The 20,586-nt window shown below is 42.1% G+C and overlaps 3 protein-coding genes across 8 annotated transcripts in view; 1 reads left to right on the forward strand and 2 right to left on the reverse strand.

Moving 5' to 3' along the window:
• Positions 1 to 12,447, forward strand: part of wdfy4 (WDFY family member 4) — a 37,130-nt gene extending 24,683 nt beyond the window's left edge. For all 4 annotated transcript variants that reach the window (XM_037465173.2, XM_037465174.2, XM_037465176.2 and 1 more), the window contains exons 50-64: positions 3,049 to 3,091; positions 3,749 to 3,868; positions 3,962 to 4,085; positions 4,170 to 4,279; positions 5,389 to 5,539; positions 6,215 to 6,306; positions 7,501 to 7,710; positions 7,809 to 7,929; positions 9,099 to 9,256; positions 9,779 to 9,937; positions 10,020 to 10,199; positions 10,359 to 10,541; positions 11,049 to 11,136; positions 11,807 to 11,936; positions 12,123 to 12,447. In XM_037465173.2, coding sequence (XP_037321070.2) covers positions 3,049 to 3,091; positions 3,749 to 3,868; positions 3,962 to 4,085; positions 4,170 to 4,279; positions 5,389 to 5,539; positions 6,215 to 6,306; positions 7,501 to 7,710; positions 7,809 to 7,929; positions 9,099 to 9,256; positions 9,779 to 9,937; positions 10,020 to 10,199; positions 10,359 to 10,541; positions 11,049 to 11,136; positions 11,807 to 11,936; positions 12,123 to 12,186 — 1,933 coding nt within the window. In that variant the 3' untranslated portion in view covers positions 12,187 to 12,447. The remainder of the gene's footprint in view (positions 1 to 3,048; positions 3,092 to 3,748; positions 3,869 to 3,961; positions 4,086 to 4,169; positions 4,280 to 5,388; positions 5,540 to 6,214; positions 6,307 to 7,500; positions 7,711 to 7,808; positions 7,930 to 9,098; positions 9,257 to 9,778; positions 9,938 to 10,019; positions 10,200 to 10,358; positions 10,542 to 11,048; positions 11,137 to 11,806; positions 11,937 to 12,122) is intronic.
• On the reverse strand, positions 10 to 3,012 carry lrrc18a (leucine rich repeat containing 18a). 3 transcript variants are annotated; one of them, XM_037465179.2, is made up of 3 exons: positions 2,756 to 3,012; positions 1,910 to 2,025; positions 10 to 981 (listed from the first exon to the last, which is right to left on the reverse strand). In XM_037465179.2, exon 3 carries the CDS (start codon positions 975 to 977, stop codon positions 171 to 173), a length of 807 nt encoding a protein of 268 aa, XP_037321076.2. In that variant the 5' UTR covers positions 978 to 981; positions 1,910 to 2,025; positions 2,756 to 3,012; the 3' UTR covers positions 10 to 170. The 3 variants fall into 3 exon arrangements, with proteins under 3 accessions (XP_037321076.2, XP_037321077.2, XP_062422363.1); XM_037465180.2 differs by having other exon boundaries at positions 2,902 to 2,982; XM_062566379.1 differs by lacking the exon at positions 2,756 to 3,012 and having other exon boundaries at positions 1,910 to 2,187.
• Positions 12,448 to 13,720: 1,273 nt separating the features above from the next.
• vstm4a (V-set and transmembrane domain containing 4a) lies at positions 13,721 to 20,586 on the reverse strand. Its single transcript, XM_037464822.2, is given in 9 exon segments — positions 13,721 to 14,185; positions 14,913 to 14,980; positions 15,483 to 15,604; positions 15,754 to 15,787; positions 15,908 to 16,015; positions 16,087 to 16,140; positions 18,778 to 19,057; positions 19,059 to 19,246; positions 20,418 to 20,586. Coding segments are annotated over 9 exon segments (1,056 nt in total). The 5' UTR covers positions 20,467 to 20,586; the 3' UTR covers positions 13,721 to 14,032.

Here is a 20,586-nt window from a genome sequence, read left to right on the forward strand (position 1 = left end):
GCTGGTCACAATCATCCAACAGACTCATTTCACTTTAATGCAGTCACTCGTTTTATTTCATCAATTATAACTGTGTATACATATAACATTGGTTACGGGTAGGTATACGATGCAAATGCTAGCTTTTAGAGCTGCATTCCAGTCGTGCTATGGGCTGTTACGCTGTTTGCTCATCTGATCGGCTCACATTCCACCTTTCTCGTTCTCCACACGTCCTGATTGACTGCTGCCACGGAGTTTGGTACCATCAGTCCGCGATAAATCCTCATCTCCTCTAACACGTCCCCTCCTCCTCCTCCTCTTCCTCCCGCAACCCCATCCCTATGCTCTTGGCATCTCTTGAGGCATGTCCTACACAGGCTGCTCTCATGGACCAGATACATATCTTCCTCTGCCTCAGAGTTTTTGTTCTCCATCCTCTCACCATCCACCTGAACATGGGATAGAGGATTGTGTTTCATGTTCAACTTTGTGAGGTTGCTTAGCACTTTCAAAAACTCTGGTAGACTGATAAAGAGGTTGTCAAACAGACCCAGCTCCTGAAGACTATCTAGGGCCTTCATAGTGGGAGGAAGGTTGTCTAGCTGGTTCATTCCCAGATTGAGACTCTTCAGGCTGGTGAGAGAACCTAACGTGGACGGTAATCCCGCAGAGATCAGGCGGTTGTTTGAAAGGTTGAGGTGGGTCAGTCCCACCAGGTTGCCGATGGACTCGGGCACAGACTCCAGTTTATTGCTGTGCAGATCCAATCCTCTCAATGAAGAGAAGCTCCCAATGTTATCTGGGAGTTTCTGTATCAGGTTGCGACTGAGGTCCAACTCGTCCACGTTCTTCAGTTTTAGGAGACACTTCGGGAAGATGGTTATCCCCATGTTGCTAAGGGTGAGTCTGCGCCGTCCATCCGGGGCCATCCTTATCGCCTTTTTGGCAATCTTCAGGGTCAGCTTTGTCCCTTTGGCTCCCTTCCCCTTGGCCATGTTACTGCAACACAGAGAACTACTGAGCAGGACCGTTTACAATTTCAGCGCAGCTTCACTTTCGCCCTCAAGAGACAATTCCAATAATTCATTGAATCTACACCACCACATAGGGCTATTGCGCGTGTGCATGTGCGTGCGTGTGTGTGTGTGTGTGTGCGTGTGTGCGGCTGATGTGATTTATTCAGATACAAGGTCTTATGTATGGCCTGGAGCAGTAGGGAAAGCCTGCTCTCTGAGCTGTGTATGTGTGTGTCTGCAGTAGTGGATGCTCACCCAGTGATGCCCATGGGTGTATTTAAGAGCACAACTCTCTAATTAAGGCTAATGCAAGGGAACAATGGGAGAGAGAGAGAGAGAGAGGCAACACCGGGTAATACAGCAAAAACAAATGAGTGTCGATGCTGCCTCACCATTCAACTGATTGAGCGGTTTGGCTCTTGTCTCCTCGCGCACACAGTGCACTGTGACACAGACATGGGTGTACTCCCCGACAGTACATGTGCAAATGCCCGAAGAGTCAAATCAGGACTTTGATAAATGATAGTGGGGCGTGTTGAGAGTGTGATGAGGGCTTTGCTCTCCTTGCCTCCTTGTCTGAAAGAGCAAGGTGTGTGTCTGTTTGTGCCTGTGATACACCCCAAGGCCCTCTCTCGCCTCATTCATCATCCTCAGGATGAGAGAGGTTATCCACTGGTGCTTGTTCCCATTATAACCTCCTATAGAAAACTATTGCATGAAATTATTGCCTGCAATTAGATAACACATACCGGGCCAAATGCAATGATTGATTTAGTGTAGTTTTACTAAATAATTTGGTCTGGAGTTATTGGACGAGGGGAGGAGCCCCTTTTCATCCTTACTCGTTTTTTCAGCTTCCATCCTGCTGTGGCGTGTCTCTATTTCAAACATAAATGAAGATATGTACTCACCATATTTTGGGTATTTCGACTTGACGTTAACTGGGCGATGAGTCTTCGGTTCTGGAAACGCACCGTCAACAGCTCCAGCTCCTGTGAACTGGCCGTTCAGCTCGAAGCCTCTCACCCTGGAACCCAAAAAAAACAAAAACTCCTCACCGTTCCTGAGGTCCCGATGGCATGGCACAGCAACAAAGACCTTCCGTCTGGTCAGCGCGTTAATGATCCCTGGGGATGCTATGCATGTGGCCGACGTCGAGAGAAAAGATCAGGAATGCACTGTTGTGTCTTTTCCCTTTTTCCTGGTCTCTTTACTTACTTTCTCTTGTTTAACAACGTTACTTAGCAACTGGGCAGCTTGGCGCCCGGACTTTATTGCCACGTTACTCACCACAGAGGGAAAAGAGATTTAAGGAGCGGTTGAGTGCTTTGCTAATTTGACTGAAAACCTTTGGGTAGGTGTAAACATGAGTCAAATATGTAGCAACTTTAGTATAGATGTTTTGTTTAGCTAAACCCATCGTGTTAAATAAATTGAAAGGAGGATATTTTGATTTAACAGTATTTATACTTAACCATCTGTTAAAGAGAAGCCTTTGAGTCTGTGCCTCCATTTGAGCGAGGACCCATTAAAGGATCCCCTTACAATATCCTTTGAACAAACACCTAACTTCAAGTAAATGAATATAACAGCTGGAGAAGAAACTATAGTTTGTCTTTGCTAAGCTTGTGTGAGCGGGAAGTCTAATTCTTCTGCTCTGTGTTTAACCAGTCAATCATTACCCTTTGCTTGTCATTTGAAAACTCGCCGCAGTAGCTACAAGGAGAGTCTGAGTCAGGCCAGTTAGGGTTACTTACAGTACATTTCACAGCCTACAGACGTCAACGCGTGGAGAGTCCTCCATACTTCTGCTCATTTTTCATGATTCAAAGTGCGGCTCACCTCCACCCAATAACTTCTTCTACAGCTGTGTACACACACATTTTCAGTTTCACTCACTCACCTCCACTCTGCTGCCTCAGAACTCTTCAGCTTTACAGTCACACGTGGGTTGCTAGGCAACAGAGCAAGCACTAAACTTTGTGTGCTGGGTAGGGATCAGCTTCTGACACTAATTTATGGTGTTTCTTTGTTTTTTATTGTGCTTCAGGAAGACTCCTGTGGTTGAGAGGACAGCCCTTGTTAAATGGCAGGTAATGAAATGAACAGACACTCAGCCATTTGGTTTTGTCTGGGTTTATTTCTTTTTAAAGATCAATAGAGAGCGTCAAAACAGATATGATATCAGCCCGTTTAATTATAATGGTTTAATGCAAGCAAATACATTTACTCAAGAACTGTACTTAAATTGACAGGTACTTGTATTTTAGAGAATTTTTTCAGGCCACTTTTACTCAACTACACTTCAAAGATAAATATTATACTTTTCATTTCTCTACATTTTTAACAACTTTGGTTACTCTAAAAATGTGTTTTTGCAAAAAAACGAGATTAAAATATTTGATATTTTAAATGAAACCACCCAACATAAAGGTGTTAAAATATTTAGCTGATTAATCAATTAACCGATTGACAGAAAATTAATTAGTAGCTTTTTTTAATATGCATTGAAATTATTTTTTAAGCAAATACATTTGATGAGTCCATGTTTATTTTCTGTATTCTTTCATTTTGAGGTTAGCACCATTTGTTGGAGAAAACAAACCTTGCTTTGTGACAGTAAGGATAAAGTAAAGTTATTTTGATAAGTGAAGAGATTTTATTTGACTGTCCTATTAGTATTTCCTACTCCACCACTGATCACCTCTATGTTCCTGTATTACTTCATACTACTCTTATCTGTATTTAAGAGAGGGGAAATCAGTAACTTTGAGTACTTGATGCATCTGAACACCATCGCTGGGAGGACATACAACGACCTGATGCAGTATCCAGTCTTCCCGTGGGTTCTAGCAGACTACCAGTCGGAGGTTTGGTCACACGCATCTTGTTGTGAACATTCATATTCATATTGAAGGGCGGCGAGGTTATGAAAGTATTTGATTTTCTTCTGTCCTTCATAGACGCTCGATTTGTCAGATCCTTTGACTTTCCGTGACCTCTCTAAGCCAATGGGAGCTCAGACAGAGAAAAGGAGACAATTATTCATCGAGCGATATGAAGAAATTGAGAGCATTGAGGATGACGGTATGTTTTTAATTCTTTACTTTTTATTGTTCTTGTCTTTTGCTGTTGCCCTGAAATTTTATTCTGCGTACTTTTGCTCTCTAGGAAATTTGTCAGCCCAATGCCACTACTGTACCCACTACTCCTCAGCCATCATCGTATCCTCCTTCCTTGTCAGGATGGAGCCGTTTTCACACACCTTCCAGGCACTGCAGGTCTCATTCACTCATTCACAATCCTTTATTAATCCAAGTACAGTACCAGTCAAAGGTTTGGACACACCTTCTCATTCAATTGAACCATTTGACTGGTACTGTATATAAAGAGGGATAGTGTTGTTATCCTATGTGAACCCACTCACACTATACAATACTAAACAATTAGGCAGTTAAACCGGTGTGACAATCATAGCCAATGTTTTATCAGGATGTCAAGAAGTCAATCAAAAAAGCTTAGAATGTTAGAAATAATAAATTTCACTGAATGATGACAGTTTTTCTGAATCTATTACCTAAAGAACAACAATTTTACCTTCGACAGCTATGGTGCAATAATTTCGAGGCTCATCACAAACTAACGCACAAATTCTGAATCTAATCAGTGCTAAATATGGTTTCTGAAGAAATGCAAGATGTTGTCAATCAGTCCACTTCCACAGGCCCTTGTGCAAACCCAGGCTTCCACAGGCCCACTGAAATTCATCACTTTTGTTTTACTTTCAGACATAAACCTCTGAAAATCTGCCTCTAACATGAGCTATTTTCAGCACTTCTGATCCTTTTAGTGCAGCTTTGGTCTCAAAGCAGATCATAGGGAGATTTCACTATATATGCAAATAATTAAAGAAAGCATCTAAAAGAAGCGATTGCAAATAGCCTCAGATATTACCAAATTACGATACAGCATCCAATTGATTATAATGGAAAGCCATGCATATTTGATAGTCAGAATAAAGCAATAAAGATGTTGGTCTGGTGAATTACGGTGGCTTTTTGTCTTCTGAAGCACATAACGGGCGTGTAGTAATATCCATAAATGGATTTACATCTCTAACCAAGTTTACCAGTATATATGCTATTTTCATTCATTGAGGTAATTGTTTTATTCTAAATTACATTCTCCCTCATGAGATTTCCATCATAGATTATGGAATTTTACGGAAAGATGAAAAGCTTTCTTCAAATAGAAGCAAACATTTCCTGCTTACATAATACAATGAAGGAAATAAAATAACGCTCTCTGCGCTGAATCAAGCATAACTACTTTATTAATAGGATTGCGGTAAAGTTTTGGTCTGACAGTGCTGCGCGTCGTCTTCCCGCAGGGAGGCTTTGACATCGCAGAGCGGATGTTTTACAGTGTAAAGAAGGAATGGGAGTCGGCCTCCAGAGACAACACAGGGGACGTCAGAGAGCTTATCCCAGAGTTCTTCTACCTGTCCGACTTCCTGCTCAACTCCAACCACATCCAGCTGGGTCAGTCACAAAAACCATCCCCTGTGTATCATCCTCAATGAATAAACTTTATACTTTACTTTATACTTTATAAACGCTGTTTATTTATGAGGACCAAAGGATTGTGATCATTTCATTTTATTTACAACAAAACATCATTAAAATACCCAAACAAACCAGTCCGTCTGCCCCCTGTGTGGTTTTCAGTTCGGAGTGTTGTCTCTTCCACGTAAATCTTTTGTTTGTAGAAATCAGTTGTTTTGTGTCCTCGCATCTGAGGGAACAATGACTAGCTAGTAGTGGAAAAATGCTTTGTTTGAATTATGTTTTTTTTTCTTAACATTAATTCTGTTATATTTACATTCTATATAACCTAATTTTGTCAATGTAAAATAACCATTTGGGTGGCACTCAGAAGTCTGAATAGCTACATTAAAGGTTGCCCAGTTCTTGTAAAACAAATCCAGTGATCTTAAAATGAACAAAACGCATAGGAGCCTTACTAACGTGCGTAATGCTTTTCCTTACTCATGAAACATTTGGAATTTTGAATTTTGAATCTGCATTGACTTGCAGAAATGTAAATGAAATGACTGTGTGTCCTTGTGGTTGTACTAGTTAAGCACAAACAAAAAAAGGGACCCACTGATGAAAACATTGCGCTGACTCTACAAGGTTCCTTTTTTTTGTCTATAGGCTCCATGGAGGATGGTACCGCTCTGGGAGATGTGGAGCTGCCTCCGTGGGCGAAAGGGGATCCCCAGGAGTTCATTAGAAACCATCGAGAGGTCAGTGACCCCCGACCTCACCAGGATTGTTACGGTTCTCCAGTCTCGACTATCACAGGAATGTTCCTAAATGGGCTGATGATGTTTGTTTAAACCTGTTGATGTGTACACGCAAGACACAATGTTTTAGCATCTGAAACAAGTGAGTACTGTAGCCGTTGGCCTATAATCGTGTTAGTTGCAGTCATTCTGTTTCTGGCCTTTGTTCTTTCTGCCACAGTATAAGAGACAGATCTTATTCACAGCCGCCACGGTCTTATTCATTATAGTCTCTAAAGGCCGTCTTGTGTCATTGAGGATGGTGCAGTAACTTGCAGCTCTGACAGAGAACTCAAATATAATGACCGGTTGTTTTGCTTATCAAGACAATCTATGAAAAGCCATGCATCTGAAGTTTGGATGACAGACAGCGAAGGACAAGAAGCCTATTGAGCAGTATTCAGGGCAAGCACAAAACTCCAAAACTGCCATTATTTCTCCCAGCTGTTTGTGGGCTGAATATGTTTTAAGCTCTTTCTTCCCTTTTGCTCTGTGGAGTTATTGTATATCTCCATTTGCTTTCTCTCCATTGGTCTGGTTTCTTCATTGAGACCCTCCCTTTTTCCATTCCTGGGGCATCTTTGATGGTTATCACTCTGTAATCTACTGAACTACTCATATTGCCCACCATTCTCATAAAATTAGTGACTTTAGGAGATTGTTTTTTTTCTTTCATAGACAAATTAACTCAGGACAATATATCCTTGTTATGAGGTTTTTTTCCCCCTGTTTTGTGGTATTCCAGGATGGGTTTATTAACATTGGGTACATGGATGCACATGCTGGTCATAAAGCCCACTTCTCCTTATTAACTCTCAAAAACCAATCGCTGGCTAATTCCACACAAATCATTCTTTAATTCAGACATGAAGGCATGCTCATAACACAGCTGTGCCGTGTCCTGCTGTTGGAGACTTCTAAATGGACTTTTGGAAGAAATCATGCTGTACCTGAATAACTCGATTGCTCGTGAATTCTTGTAGAAGTTTCTTCTTTTCCTAAAGTCTCATATCAACGGTTTGACTGATGATCTCGGTCCCTCGGTTATAACAGCGAGCCCTACATTCCGATGTAATTAAGGACTGCCCAGTGCATATAGTAGTTTTCTCATTTTTCTTGACTAATTGCTTTAGTGTATGCCACAATTTCCCTCAGGCCTTGGAAAGTGACTACGTGAGTGCAAACCTCCACCTGTGGATCGACCTGATTTTTGGGTACCGGCAGCAAGGTCCTGCTGCAATAGAAAGTGTGAACACGTTCCACCCTTACTTCTATGCTAACAAAGGCCGGAAAGATGCTAAGGACCCCCTCATCAAAAGCACAATCTTGGGATACCTCAGCAACTTTGGCCAAGTTCCCAAACAGGTAAAAAGGAAAAACTGCAGAAGTGGGAAGAATACATTGTAACTGAATTACGTTGTTTAAAAAAAAATCTTTGTGAATCATCCGTGTCTCTTCAATAGCTCTTCACCAAGCCACATCCACCTCGCAGTGGCAATAAGAAAGAAGGGTCATCAACAACTCATCCGACTCCATTTTTCTTCAAACTGGATAACCTGAAGACCACTGTGCAGCCATTTAGAGGTACGTCCAAACAATTACAACAGGAGCTCAGCAATCACATCTTATTTTTGAAGGAACTGTTCATTATTTGGGGAATTGTTTGGCCGAGCCGGGCCAGCAGTTTCCACCTGCATCGGCTAAGCCAAGTGCTGCTGGCTGTAGCCTCATATTTAGCGCACACTCAGCTCAAATGTTAAATGAAGGCACAAAATTAAAAAGCAAAAACGCAGCTTTATAAACATGATTGTCAAAACATCTGGTTTAACAGAATAACTTTCTGCTGAGTAAACTAGAGGCATATTGTCACCATTTGATATTGTTCCTCCTTTATTCTATTTCACACTTTTATCTAAATTATTATCTATAAGATGTGCCCCGGTCTCAGGGGGATTGTTGAAACAGAGTGGGACTGTCTGTCCATTGATTAATTTACACTATGGAAGGGCAGAAGGAGCTATCTGTTAGAGCTACAATATAGAGATGGCTTTCCCGCTGAGCCCTATTTAATAATCTGAATATCCCTACAGGCCCACTGAGGGAGAGGAGATGAATCTGTGGATGCTCGGGGAGAGATTCCTGCATATTACATTTCATATTAAATCTCAGAGTGTCTGATCAGATCAATAAGGAGATAGAGATGAATAGGAGGAAGAATGCTAAAAATGATGCAGACATAGTTTCTTTCCTGGGATTTGAGGAGGCGAGGTGGCGATGGGATATAATGAGTCGTGTCTGTTCCTGCATGAATAGGTCATTTACAGACGCAATTACTGCCACTCTCTCTGTATCACCCTCTCTCTCTCTCTCACACACTCACACACGCATACACGCGCTTATTACTTGTGCTGTCCAGGATGCAGGTGTCCCCCCCCGGACAGAGCAGCCTCCGCGTTTTGTGACCCGGGAATAGCTGTTTTAATTGCCCGGTTTTCTGTGGTCAATTTAATGAAATTCTTCACAAGTTTACTGAGCGAACAAAGTCTTTAATATGATGTTTTTGAAAAGCCCTTACTTTGGCTGGGTAAGGTTATTCAGGTAAACATAGGACAGAATGAGGTCACCTTTTCCATTTTTTTATGACAGATAAATTATGAAGAAAACCCCCCCCCCCCCCCCCCTCGTCTTACTTTCTTGCACAACTTCTTGCTGATGGTGCAGCACTCTGAGTATCACTGTGAACCTTTCTGCAGAACTGCCGAGAGGCCCGGTCGGTCAGATACTGTGTCTGGAAAAAGAGGTTGTGGTCCTGGAGGGATCCCGCCTCTTCCTGTCGCCTCTGTCGGGCTGCTTCTTCAGCTGGGGCTTCCCCGACTACAGCTGCTCCTTCGGAAACTACGCCACTGAGAAGGTGTGTTCGTCTGCCCATTCAGTAGGTCCAGCTTACGTTGTTTGTATTGTTGCTCAATCTTCCGACTAGAAACCATATTTTACCCAACATGCAAAGGAAACATCTCACTGGTTGTGGGTAAAGCCACACTCACACACACACACATACACACACACACACACACACACACACACACACACACGTGGTCAGCTTCTCAGTGTCAGTTGTCTCTGACATCACTAGTGACACTCAATCAGTTAGAGATTCACCTCACTTCAGAGCGCTACACACTGCTGTTAGCTGTGGCAACTGCTTGACAGCTATTAGGATACATACTTAAGTAGTGATATAATACAAATAAATGCATCCTGCATTGGTGACAAAGTAATTTGACAAATCCCAAAAGGTTATTTTTTACTAATACAATCTTCATCAAAATACATTATTGAAAAATGCCAAAGCATACCCATACCCTCATTCAATCAAGTGTCAATAATTCCCACACACAGTCATAATGGTCTGCTTGTGCTTGTCCTTGTGCAGACCTTCGCTGTGTGTGAAGGTTTGTGTGACTGGGGGGCGACGCTGTGCGCCGCCTGTCCCAACCAGAACACCATCGTGACTGCAGGAACCAGCACTGTGGTGTGCGTGTGGGACGTGGCTGTCCACAAGGACAAACTCACTCACATGAAACTCAGACAGGTTAGTTTCCAACAAAAAAGATTTACCAATGATGTACTCTTACGCACATCCACACTCGTATTAACCCCGTTTGGCCTTTTAGCCGCTCTACGGTCACACAGACGCCGTGACATGTCTGGCTGTGTCCGAGGTCCACAGCATGATAGTGAGTGGCTCCCGGGACCTCACCTGTATCCTGTGGGATACGGAGGAGCTCAGCTACATCACCCAGCTAGCAGGGCACACAAGCAGCATCTCTGCACTGGCTATCAATGAGCTCACCGTAAGTCTGCATATCTATTGTTCTTCTCCGTTGTTCCTCTTCATTCAGTCATTATGAGGAAGAGAGGTTTCTCATTGTTGACACAATGCATTTCCCCTTTTGTGTTTTGGGATTTGCTTTGTGTGCAAATGGGCGTCAATACTGTGTTTTCTGACCAAGGGTGAGATCGCGTCATGTGCAGGACCTCTGCTCTACCTGTGGACCATGAAGGGTCAACTGTTGACCCGCACAGACACGTCCTGCGGCCCTGGGGCCGACATCCTGTGCGTCAACTTCACACAGCGACACGAGTGGGATGCGAAGAACGTCATCGTCACTGGCTGTGCCGACGGCGTCATACGTGTATGTTCTTTTTCTTTTTTGTATGCTTTTAATAATGTAAAAGACGCATAATGTAAAAGAAACGCACGGCGGTGCTTACTGCCTTTTCTTTGACTAAAAGATCAGCAGGAGAGGCTGCTTTCTTTTATACTCCAATCAAATGTGGCTTGAATGAGGCATTACTTTGGTGTTGGCTTCACAGGTAACAGCTTGAATATCCATCAAGGTATTAATACAAGCACGTGGTTTGTGTGTGGGGGGTATGTGTGTAACTGCTTTTGTGTAGCATTAATATAAGCACACATTGCCTCCCTGCAATCAAAGCGGCAAACTCTAAATTGGGCTTCACTTGGGAGTGGGTGCCAACGTCGCGTGCACAACACACATACGCAAACACGCATAGTATTATTACTTTATTATTGCCTTGAGTTATGGGACGTGTATCCGGACTCGTTGGTGCTTACGTGAGTGTGATTGTTACGTTGAATTATGTCTGATTTTGCTACTCGTTATGTGTCCCTCATACAGATATGGAAGACAGAGTACACAAGAACACAATTACCTGGCCCTCCAGAAGAGCCCGTGTCCCCGGGGCAAGACCGAACAGAGCGAGAAGGTAATGTTACTGGGTGGGATGGGATATACATACACAGGTATTTTATTTAAAACAACAAAGGGTTATGTGAGAACCTGACGGCGGGGGGGAAAAAGTGTGACTCTATTGCGACCGCACAAAAAGGAAATGATACTTGTGTTTCAAAAGGAAGCCCATCGCTTTCTAATTAGATACATCCTTAAGTGTGAGATGATTATTTTTAACCGCTCATCTCAGAGCTGGAAAGCGCTGTTCCAGATGAGAGCTTGTAATGCTTACCCCATCACTCACTAGCATTAGGGCTAGCAGGAATTATGTTGTTATAAAGTTATTAAACATAGAGGCAGTAAACACTGATGAGTAATTCTGCTGACGTGTGTGTGTGTGTGCGTGTATAATTTAGAAAGCAATAATACCCAGATCCAATTTGGCATACGTTGGTTACAGCCCTGCGTCACCTCATAGGAGTATTATGCCTTGCAAATTACATTGAGGCCAGTCTTTACGTAACACTAAAGCATTTATATTCGAGGGATTTTTCTCCCTTGAGCGGCCCGCTGACCGCATATAAAAAAGGCTCTTTTTTATTTATTTATTTATTTATAAGCGGGGACTGCTGGGTCAGGGTTACGGACAGGGTAAGCCCCCACCATGTGATAATAATGAATAAGAGTTGACGATGCGTCCACAGTGAGCAGCCCGTGCCGCGTCACAGGCTGGGAGAGACATCTGGTGTTGTGTCAAGAGCTGAACAGAAGTCAGGCCGCGTCGCAGCGTCGGAGCAGGAATAGTCCCGCCATCACAGCGCTGGCCATGTCCAGGTACGCCAAGTGTCCGGCTCCTGCTCTCAGCAATGAGATACACTTTACATTTGCAAGCTTTATCCCTTTGCTCTTACAAAAAAAATATTTTAATTCATATACACTTTTGAAGCAGAGAAAAAAAAACGTTACGGTACCCTTATTCATTTTAAAGATGTTCATTTAAGCACACTCTCTCCTGTGTAGGAGCCATGCAACGTTGTTGGCAGGCGATGCCTGGGGCCGAGTGTTCACCTGGACCTGTGAGTGACCCAACACGATCACGCCTCCAGCTTCGATTCCCCCACACAGAGAATCCATCAGTGTCTCAGGTCTGACCCCAGCGGAGCAATGAGACCTGCCCTATTTGACTCCTGTTCTGTGTGTGCATTCAGCGAGAACAATTTTTATTTGGTACATTCAAATCTTTGACAATATAGAATATTTGATCTCTTATGTTGATATTTTATTTCTGTATTTTGTGAAATTCAACAGATGAATAAAACTATTGCAAACCTTTTGCATAAATCTTTTTCTGCGAGTGTCTGTGATTTTGATTATAACCGAGATTCATAAAGGTGAATCCAGAAGGACGCTGGCTTAGCTGCCGGCTACATTTGCATAAGAATTTGATGTGAAAAAAGGCTTTTAAAAATTCCCCTTCAAAACAATCATTTTAATTAGCCTTTGGTGCTCCAGCAAAGGTAACTAGTGTTGCACAGCAGAGGCGTGCGGTGGAACTTCCAGCTGAAAGCGAGAGGAATTGTGTGAATGATGTTTCCCCAGACCGATGCACATTGATCTCCATCTTAAAGTGTAAAAGTACAATACTGACATTCCTCCAGCAATGCACCAATGAATTAGTCACCGTTTCCAGCGATGGTGGATTGTTGAGGCCTTCTGTGTCGGCTGTGACGTCTGTGACGTGCATGAGACGGCTTGCCGTCTCATGCACATGCACCAGGCCTCTCTATCATAAAGAAAGAGGTCTTTCTCTTTAACCTTTTGTGTGTGTGGCTAATTGTGCTAAGTGGAGTAGCTTAATAGAGTGGAAAATAGTCCTCATAATTTTTCCCAGAGAGCGAGCAATGACCTTCTCCAAAGCTATCGGCCATCTCCATTCTCTCCACATCGTTGGTTTTATGATATGAAATGCCAAACCATTGGGTTCCTCAGAATAATTAAATCAAATAAATTATTGCACCTAGGCAGAACCATCTTGTAGCCTAACCCAATTATAATGCACTGTAAAGTTAATTATTAACCATGATTACAATTAGTCTAATTTGAATAAATGTAGTCATTAGCAGGTTCATCCGAGTCAGTTAGCCTGCACTGTGGGGGATGATGTCTCACTCTCGATCTCTCCCACTCACCGAGAGGCGCATGGACAAAGACAATGATGCACATCCACACCCTTTCATATTCAGCCCATTTTTCATACACTGACCTTCACAGAATGGCCTCCACCCCTCACCTTTGCTCGGCACTTGAGGCATATTGCATGCTGCTTCCAGGATTCATGTTTCCTCTTCATGCCTGTGCCGTGTTACACAAATTCCACCATGTGCACCGCTGAAGGCACTGCAGCTGGTTGTAATATTGTGTTGGTTTGTGGAAAGAGTATTTATTTGTTTTGACTGTGAATAAATTGTATAGCAATCCAACAAAGTTTAATCCACTAAAAAGAAAAGACAGTATGTCTTTAAGTTTATGAATCAAAGACCCACGGCATACATTTATTAATTTGGAAAATTAGTACTGTAATAAGTTATTTTGAAAAGTGAAACAATACAAAACGGCAGTAATAGCCCAGACAACACTTTATTTCCAAATAGTCTCCTGAGAAGAATAGTTAACATTATGAGCATTCTATAAACATCTGGCTCACAGGCCAGCAATGCCAACAAACAGAACAACAGAATAACAATAAGACCCAAAACAGCTGTGCTGGAATGGATCTGTGCTGAGGAAATACAAAAGCCTCATTTACCTACAGCAAAGAAACAAAACCATAATGGCATACTGAAAGTTCATAAATATTGTCCTTTTGATTGACACTCCGTTCAGTTTCCCTCGTTTGGATGTACTATCAAATTCAAGTGTCCACAACTGCTTTACAGCGGTTTCTCCTGGAAGACGATCTGAGCGTACACAGTGTCCGGGCTGGAGGCCGTGGGGTCGGGACCGGAGGAGGCCGGGGGCTCTGGCCTCGGTCGGACCAGCTCCAATTCTGCATATGTCAGACTATCGTCATGTGACACCTGAGGCTGAAGGAGGGAGGGAGTGGATGAGCGAATCTTAAAGGATAATTTACTCCAAAGGTAAGGCAATAGAGGAAATGTATCTGATAACAAAATGTACATAGAGAGCATTTTTTAAAGGTGTTTATAAGTAGTGTATGCGTCCTGTCTGCATCTACTATTGTAAACATTTGTTTTTTTCCACTTTCAATGGAAAACTTTCCTTTAGTTAGTCGCAGAAAGCATGTGTTTACAGGACCTTGGAAGATTCAGTTTACTCAAAAGACTTTTGGTACAATAAGAGTCTTATCTAACAACTTAAATTTCTCCTGCAGTAATCCAATTAATATGTACGTGAAAAATCTCTGAAAAATCTCATTTGTTATACTAGACAATCACAAGAACGACATTAGTAGAAATACTGATGATCCTTAGTTTGAGTAGTTATATATTTCTTTGACATTTTTATTGTGGATGTAAAACTATTGGAGCACTCTAAATAAATAATTGTGTTTGAGAAGCAATAAAGCTAAATAGAATTATCAAGCTCATAACCGAATGAAGCGACGGCAATAAACTCCTGTAGAAAATCGTGCAGTCATGAGACATATTCCCCCCTGCATTTGCCTCAATAACAACTCCGCACATGAAATTAGTTTTTATCAAAATGTTGTTAAATTAATTTTAACTGCAGAGTTAAGTGAATATCCTCCATGAAGGTGTTTGTGAGTGAAGTGGACATTGTAAGACTTACAGTGGAGGACCTCCTGAGCTGGGTCTTTAACCTCCTGGGCTTCTGAGGTCTCTTTACAGCAACAGGTACTGAAAAAAAGAGACCAAATGAGCAGCTAAGAGGACCGTGTGGCTGAAAGAAAGAATCCTTCACAACAACTTTTATATTAAATATAGTCAAACTTTAGTTTTTTTACAGATAAATAGACCCTTTGTCCCGTAATTTTGTCATCATTAGTGTTGATTTTACATCAAACATCAATATACTCAGCTGGATTTGACCTGAGAAAGTATAAAGTTTCAGTCTCCAGTTTCTAAATATACTAAACGTTTTTTAGTAACGTTTTCTCACCTTCCTGTGAAATATTGGACATCTATACCTCTCCGGACCAGTAAAACAACATTAAATCTAACATTCTGAAAAGAAAGATGCTTGTCAAACTGCTTATAACTTATTTCCACACTGAGGCAATATTTAACCAGTAACATGGGGTCACAAGTTGGCTTTATTTGAATATAAAAAATTGGGCAACTATTAAAATATTACATTGCCCCCGAAAGAATAGAGTCAGCACTTGAAATGTCTCTTCACCTTTGGCTGGTGTGTGAGTCGGTGGCCCCTCTGGGAGGTTGGGTTTCTGTCTCGCGTCTTTCCTTTGGGCTCTTGGGGAGGAACTGGAGGAACTGCTGGAGCTGGTCACAGTCTCTCCTGAGCTGCATGGGGCAAATTAGTTTTTATATAAGTATACACATTCATTATAATTTAGATCAGTTGATCATTTCTATTGCATTTCATCTTGCATTCCAACCAGTAATCATAAAAATAATGATTTTTCACAGAAGTTAAAAAAAAAAAACTGCACCTGCTTTCTGGGCATTTTACTAGAAGGTACCTATCTGTGGAGAAAGTAGCAGATGAGATATTCTTAAAATGTTAACGCAAAGTTTAAATAGAAAAACTGAAATATTATGTCAGAAATGTGATGTTACTGACGAAAGGGAAAAAAATGGTTTCACCTTTGAGCCTGTGTCTTTTGTGAAAGTATTGGCAGGTGAGAACCATAACGAACAGGAAGATGGACAGCAGCCCCAGTGAGCAAATCAGCACAGTACACAAATATACATCTATAAAACAAAAACATGAAACTTATATGTGGTGAAGTATAACAGAAGAAAGACTAAATGTTAAACAGTACCTGCATATAAACGCCACAGTCCGTCATTGCTGCCGGCCTCGAGAGTGAAGTGAACTGGAGAAGAACAGGACAAAAAAAACATAGAAGACAAGTAAGTAAAAATAATACGTTGAGGGTTGAAAACTGTATCCGGACTAAAAATCTTTTTAGAATTGCTGTTGTCTGAAGGCACAATCCCAACAAAGGAGACACCCTCAGTGGTTTCCATAAATATCAAAACTGCACATGAAGGAAGAATATGCTGCAGCATCGGCCAAACCCACACACACACACACACACACACACACACACACACACACACACACACACACACACACACACACACACACACACACACACACACAGTCAGGCCTTGTACTGCTGTTCTTGGACAGTGTTTGGGTGTTCCCCATAGCTCTGCATCTCCACTTCCTTTTGTTGGTTAAATTCACAATCGGTCAATGTTGCAACTGTCTTTGGTTTGCCTTTAAGTGTGAGAAGAGAAGGAAGAAGGAAGTTGTTGTCGGTGTGTGTCAATGAGTTATGGGTCGAATGTAGGTCAGGGTTATTTAGCAAAAGGTTGAGGAGAGAGTGAGCAGAGGCCATGTACATTAATTACTTAGTGTCCCCATAATGGGTTTTTAATATGTCTTTTAAACACAGGTTGATAAACATATTAATAAGAAATGATAAGATATTAACTCTAATTGACTTCTAGCCTGTTTCTAGAACGCTGATCTGCCTGCAGAATCCTCAAATGTCTCGGCCGCTCAATCTGAATATCACGTTAATTAATGTCAGGGAGCAACACAATGGCTTTTGTGTGAGCAAAAATAGAAAACTGGGTTTACTGGCAGAGAAAGTGGCAGATGTCTAACGCAACACCAGTCAAGCTGTGTTCGATTGTATCGCTGTAAACCTTGTTATTCGTAATATACGTATCCAGTCCAGGAAACAGGGTTAATACAAAAGTTTGATCATCGAGATTTCAAGGAAGGAGAAGGCTTTGTTACAATGAAATGGCGTACATTGTGTTGCCGTTATATTGTCCACTGTCAACCACTAAATGGAAGGTAATGACAGACTTGTAACTTATCTGAAGAGGTGGCGGGCTACATTTCACAGGCGACGCTTGACCAAGTGAGCAGTTAACAGTAAATGAGTAAGTCAACCACACATCGGACCTTTTACACTTTGGTTGACCGCAGGCCAAACCTCACATCTAATATACACTGCCCCCCCCCCCCCCCGGTTAAGCTGTTAGGGAGCCATTCAAACACTGGCTCTCTACAGATATGTCGACACAAGCTCAAGTTTATAATGTGCAGGTTTCCACGAGAAAGCCATCAGGTACAGATTTAAGCTCATCTGGTCTCCCCCCATCAGTGCAGCCGCGTAATAAAAAACCACAACCGCTGAAACTGCATTTCTTAAAAAGGTAATCAGAGATACGATTCTTTCTATTTTTTACATTTTAGAAAAGCAGTAATCACTCAACCATTAGTTATGAAGTTGTGGTGGAGAGAATTGGGAGAGTACAATCGTATTTAATACTTATATATGAGTGTTGTCTGGTCATTGCTCTGAGATCTGCAGATTGAAATGTAGAGAGAGAGGGTTCCCTGGATGACAATTACAAGTTAGTTTTTCTCTTCATTTACCCTTCCAATATCAGCTCTTGTGTCTCTTGTTCTGTGGTCAACGGATGTTGGACATGCCTGAGGTCGTGCGGCTTCCTTAGTGGGACATTTGCCTGAATATAGGGCAGGGCGTTGTCACATCGCTCTCTCTGACTCACACCGTGCCGCTTTTACATAAAACTAGTCCAACTGTGCACTGGTTTCAGGTGAAGCCACGCATCTTTGATATCCATTGAACCCCCAAGTATCCAGAGGATCACATTATGAAGGATGGACTTCCAGGCAATCGAGCTAAATCAGACGAAGGACTGTGCAGTGTAAGGAAATATGTATTACTGCATGTGATTGAACATGTTTTAACCTGATGAAATTAAACATCAAAGTTGTTTCTTACATATTGGCACAGACCAAAGAAGTTCCTCTGCAACCAAATTCTCCAGTCATTTTTTTCCTGAGTCTCGCCTAAAAGGTAAACCCATAATGCTGATGTCATGCATGCAGTTTGCAGCTCGGCAACACTCTACCTTTTACTCCTCACACTCTTACACAGAGAGGGATACTGTTGAATGTGGAGTGGCTGTGTGAGCTCATTGTTTTCAGATGGAAATGCCAGAGGATTGGGGTCACAGTCAGACACGTACAGCAAAGCGCGGCCAGAGTAAAAGAAATACATGCAAAAAAAATGCTGTTTGGCCGTGTCCTTTTAATGAAAACTGCTGCTCCTCCTGTATGTGGTTATTTCCATTTAACATGGACAGCGTGTTTCAGCAGAATGTGTGCGGCTGTGAAGGGAGTGCTTGGAGAGGAATATTCCATGGAAAACACTGTGAGATTAATAACTCCAGAAGTCCCCGTTGGGTTTGATTCTCTTTTGTAAGTGATCAGGGTTGCACAGCAGTGTGAAAAAAAAGAGTATAAAAAAAAGAAAAAAATGTGTCTACGGCCAAAAGAGTAAAACCCAATGTATGTAGTATCTGTTTCATCAGGATGTCATGAGAGGCAGAGTTAAATTGAATAAATTCCATGCTTGACATGGATAGGACAGAATGCGTTACGGGTCACATTTAATTACCTGTCAGCTGTGTGGTGCTGGAACCATTGGATGATGCTCTCCATGTGTTTCTGTATTTGCGAATCTCTTGAACCCTGCAGCTGTAGAAACCCTGGTCCGTCCGGGCTGTCACATTGAGAATCAGCAACCGGTACGTCTCTCCCTCCGCTTCCTCATGCAGACCAAACTTTAGCCCGGGGAAACGGCGGGTGTAGTTGCCGAACAGCGTGTTTTTCTTCATGCCCATCTTCACGATCAGAAACTGAGAGGGCTCGAGTGCAGGGGGGGTGGGGGAGGGGGAGGGGGAGGGGGGGGGACGGAGGGGGCGCCGGAGTGGGAGCAGTAAGAGGAGAAAAGAACCAGCGGAGGATGAGGACGCTGCCGCTCCTCTTCCTCTGGGATACCAGGCAGGAGAGGGTCACGTTGTCTTTCTCTGTTACCGTGACAACAGGCCCAGGGGTCACTGTCACGTTCAGGCACTGACATACCTCTGTTGATAAAAGACCCAGGTGAAATGATGTTAGGTTTTATAATTGTATACAAATGATATATGTATGTATACATTTTTTAGGCATACTAAAGGCATACTATTGCGTGTTGTATTGTGTATGTTTGATACATCTTGTTCTGTTTATTGACCAGACCAAACCAAAGGACATTTAGAACATTACGATCTGGTTGTTTGTGTGACCCCTCCCTGCTATTTCAATTATAAATTAAGTAGATTTGCTAATGAGCTTCACATGGGAAACGTTTTTTGGAAGATGATTTCCTGCCAATTAACCATAATTGTGGTATTTAGACAGAGTATGTACATATGCACACCCACACTGGCTGCTCGGATTCACTATCCCTGGTTTTGCTTATGAGGTTCCATCACTAGAGGGGAATTCAGTCCGTAACAGCTAGAAGATGTGAGAGGACATAGAGTCAGAAAATTTAAACACACTTTGTATGCCCCCTTTTTCTCTTCCCTTGAGGTACTTTCTTTTTTTTTTCTACCGACAGCTGGTTCGGGTCTTTCTAGAGACACAAAGTCTGGACAGAATGTCTGTGTTACAGCTACAGGTGGGATGCATTTGTCTTCAGTAGGATGAAGCCCCAAAAAGATAACAGGGACCATCTGGGCTGCTGTTTTTTGTTTGTTTTTTTGTTGCGGTGTAAGTTGGGGAATCTCCTCATGGTTCTGTAATATTTCATGTGAACACAAAAGCAGGAGGAGGACTGAAATCAAATGCTAAGTGTAACACAATAGAAAGATTATAAGGAGGGAAGGATTCATATGTTTACTTAATGGTTGTCAACAGGAAGAAAATGACACAGAGCTTTCCACTGATCACAGGGAACAAACTTAACTCAGCTGATGTGATTTTAAACAAAGCTATTTGAGCGCAGTTTGAAATATAACCTTCTGTTATGTCAATGTGTTGGTAATTAGTCAACTTAAATTGTTTGATTATTGCAGAGACACTGACTATTACGATGTGTTTTTAAAGTTTGACATTATTTTCATGCTACAGATTAAACTCAAAATGTATGGTTTCACAGTGGTGAACATTATCGAAGGCTCAAGTTACTACTGTCGACACATTCGCTTACTTTCTTTCCTGCCTAATTGCTCGCTTTCATTCTGGTTATTGCTGTAAACAAGGTAAACTTACCTGTGACCAGAGCCTTAGTCAGGACAAGAACCACTATAGAGAAGTACATTTTCCACAATCAACGAATCCATAAACCCAGACAACTGCAAAGCCCTTACATAAGCAGCTACATTCAAAACAGAGCCTGACAGCCTTTACCCACTGTTAACTCTTCTCCTCGTTCTCCTCT

The sequence above is a fragment of the Pungitius pungitius genome, chromosome 13 (genome assembly GCF_949316345.1).
Source record: "Pungitius pungitius chromosome 13, fPunPun2.1, whole genome shotgun sequence".
NCBI lineage: Eukaryota > Metazoa > Chordata > Actinopteri > Perciformes > Gasterosteidae > Pungitius > Pungitius pungitius.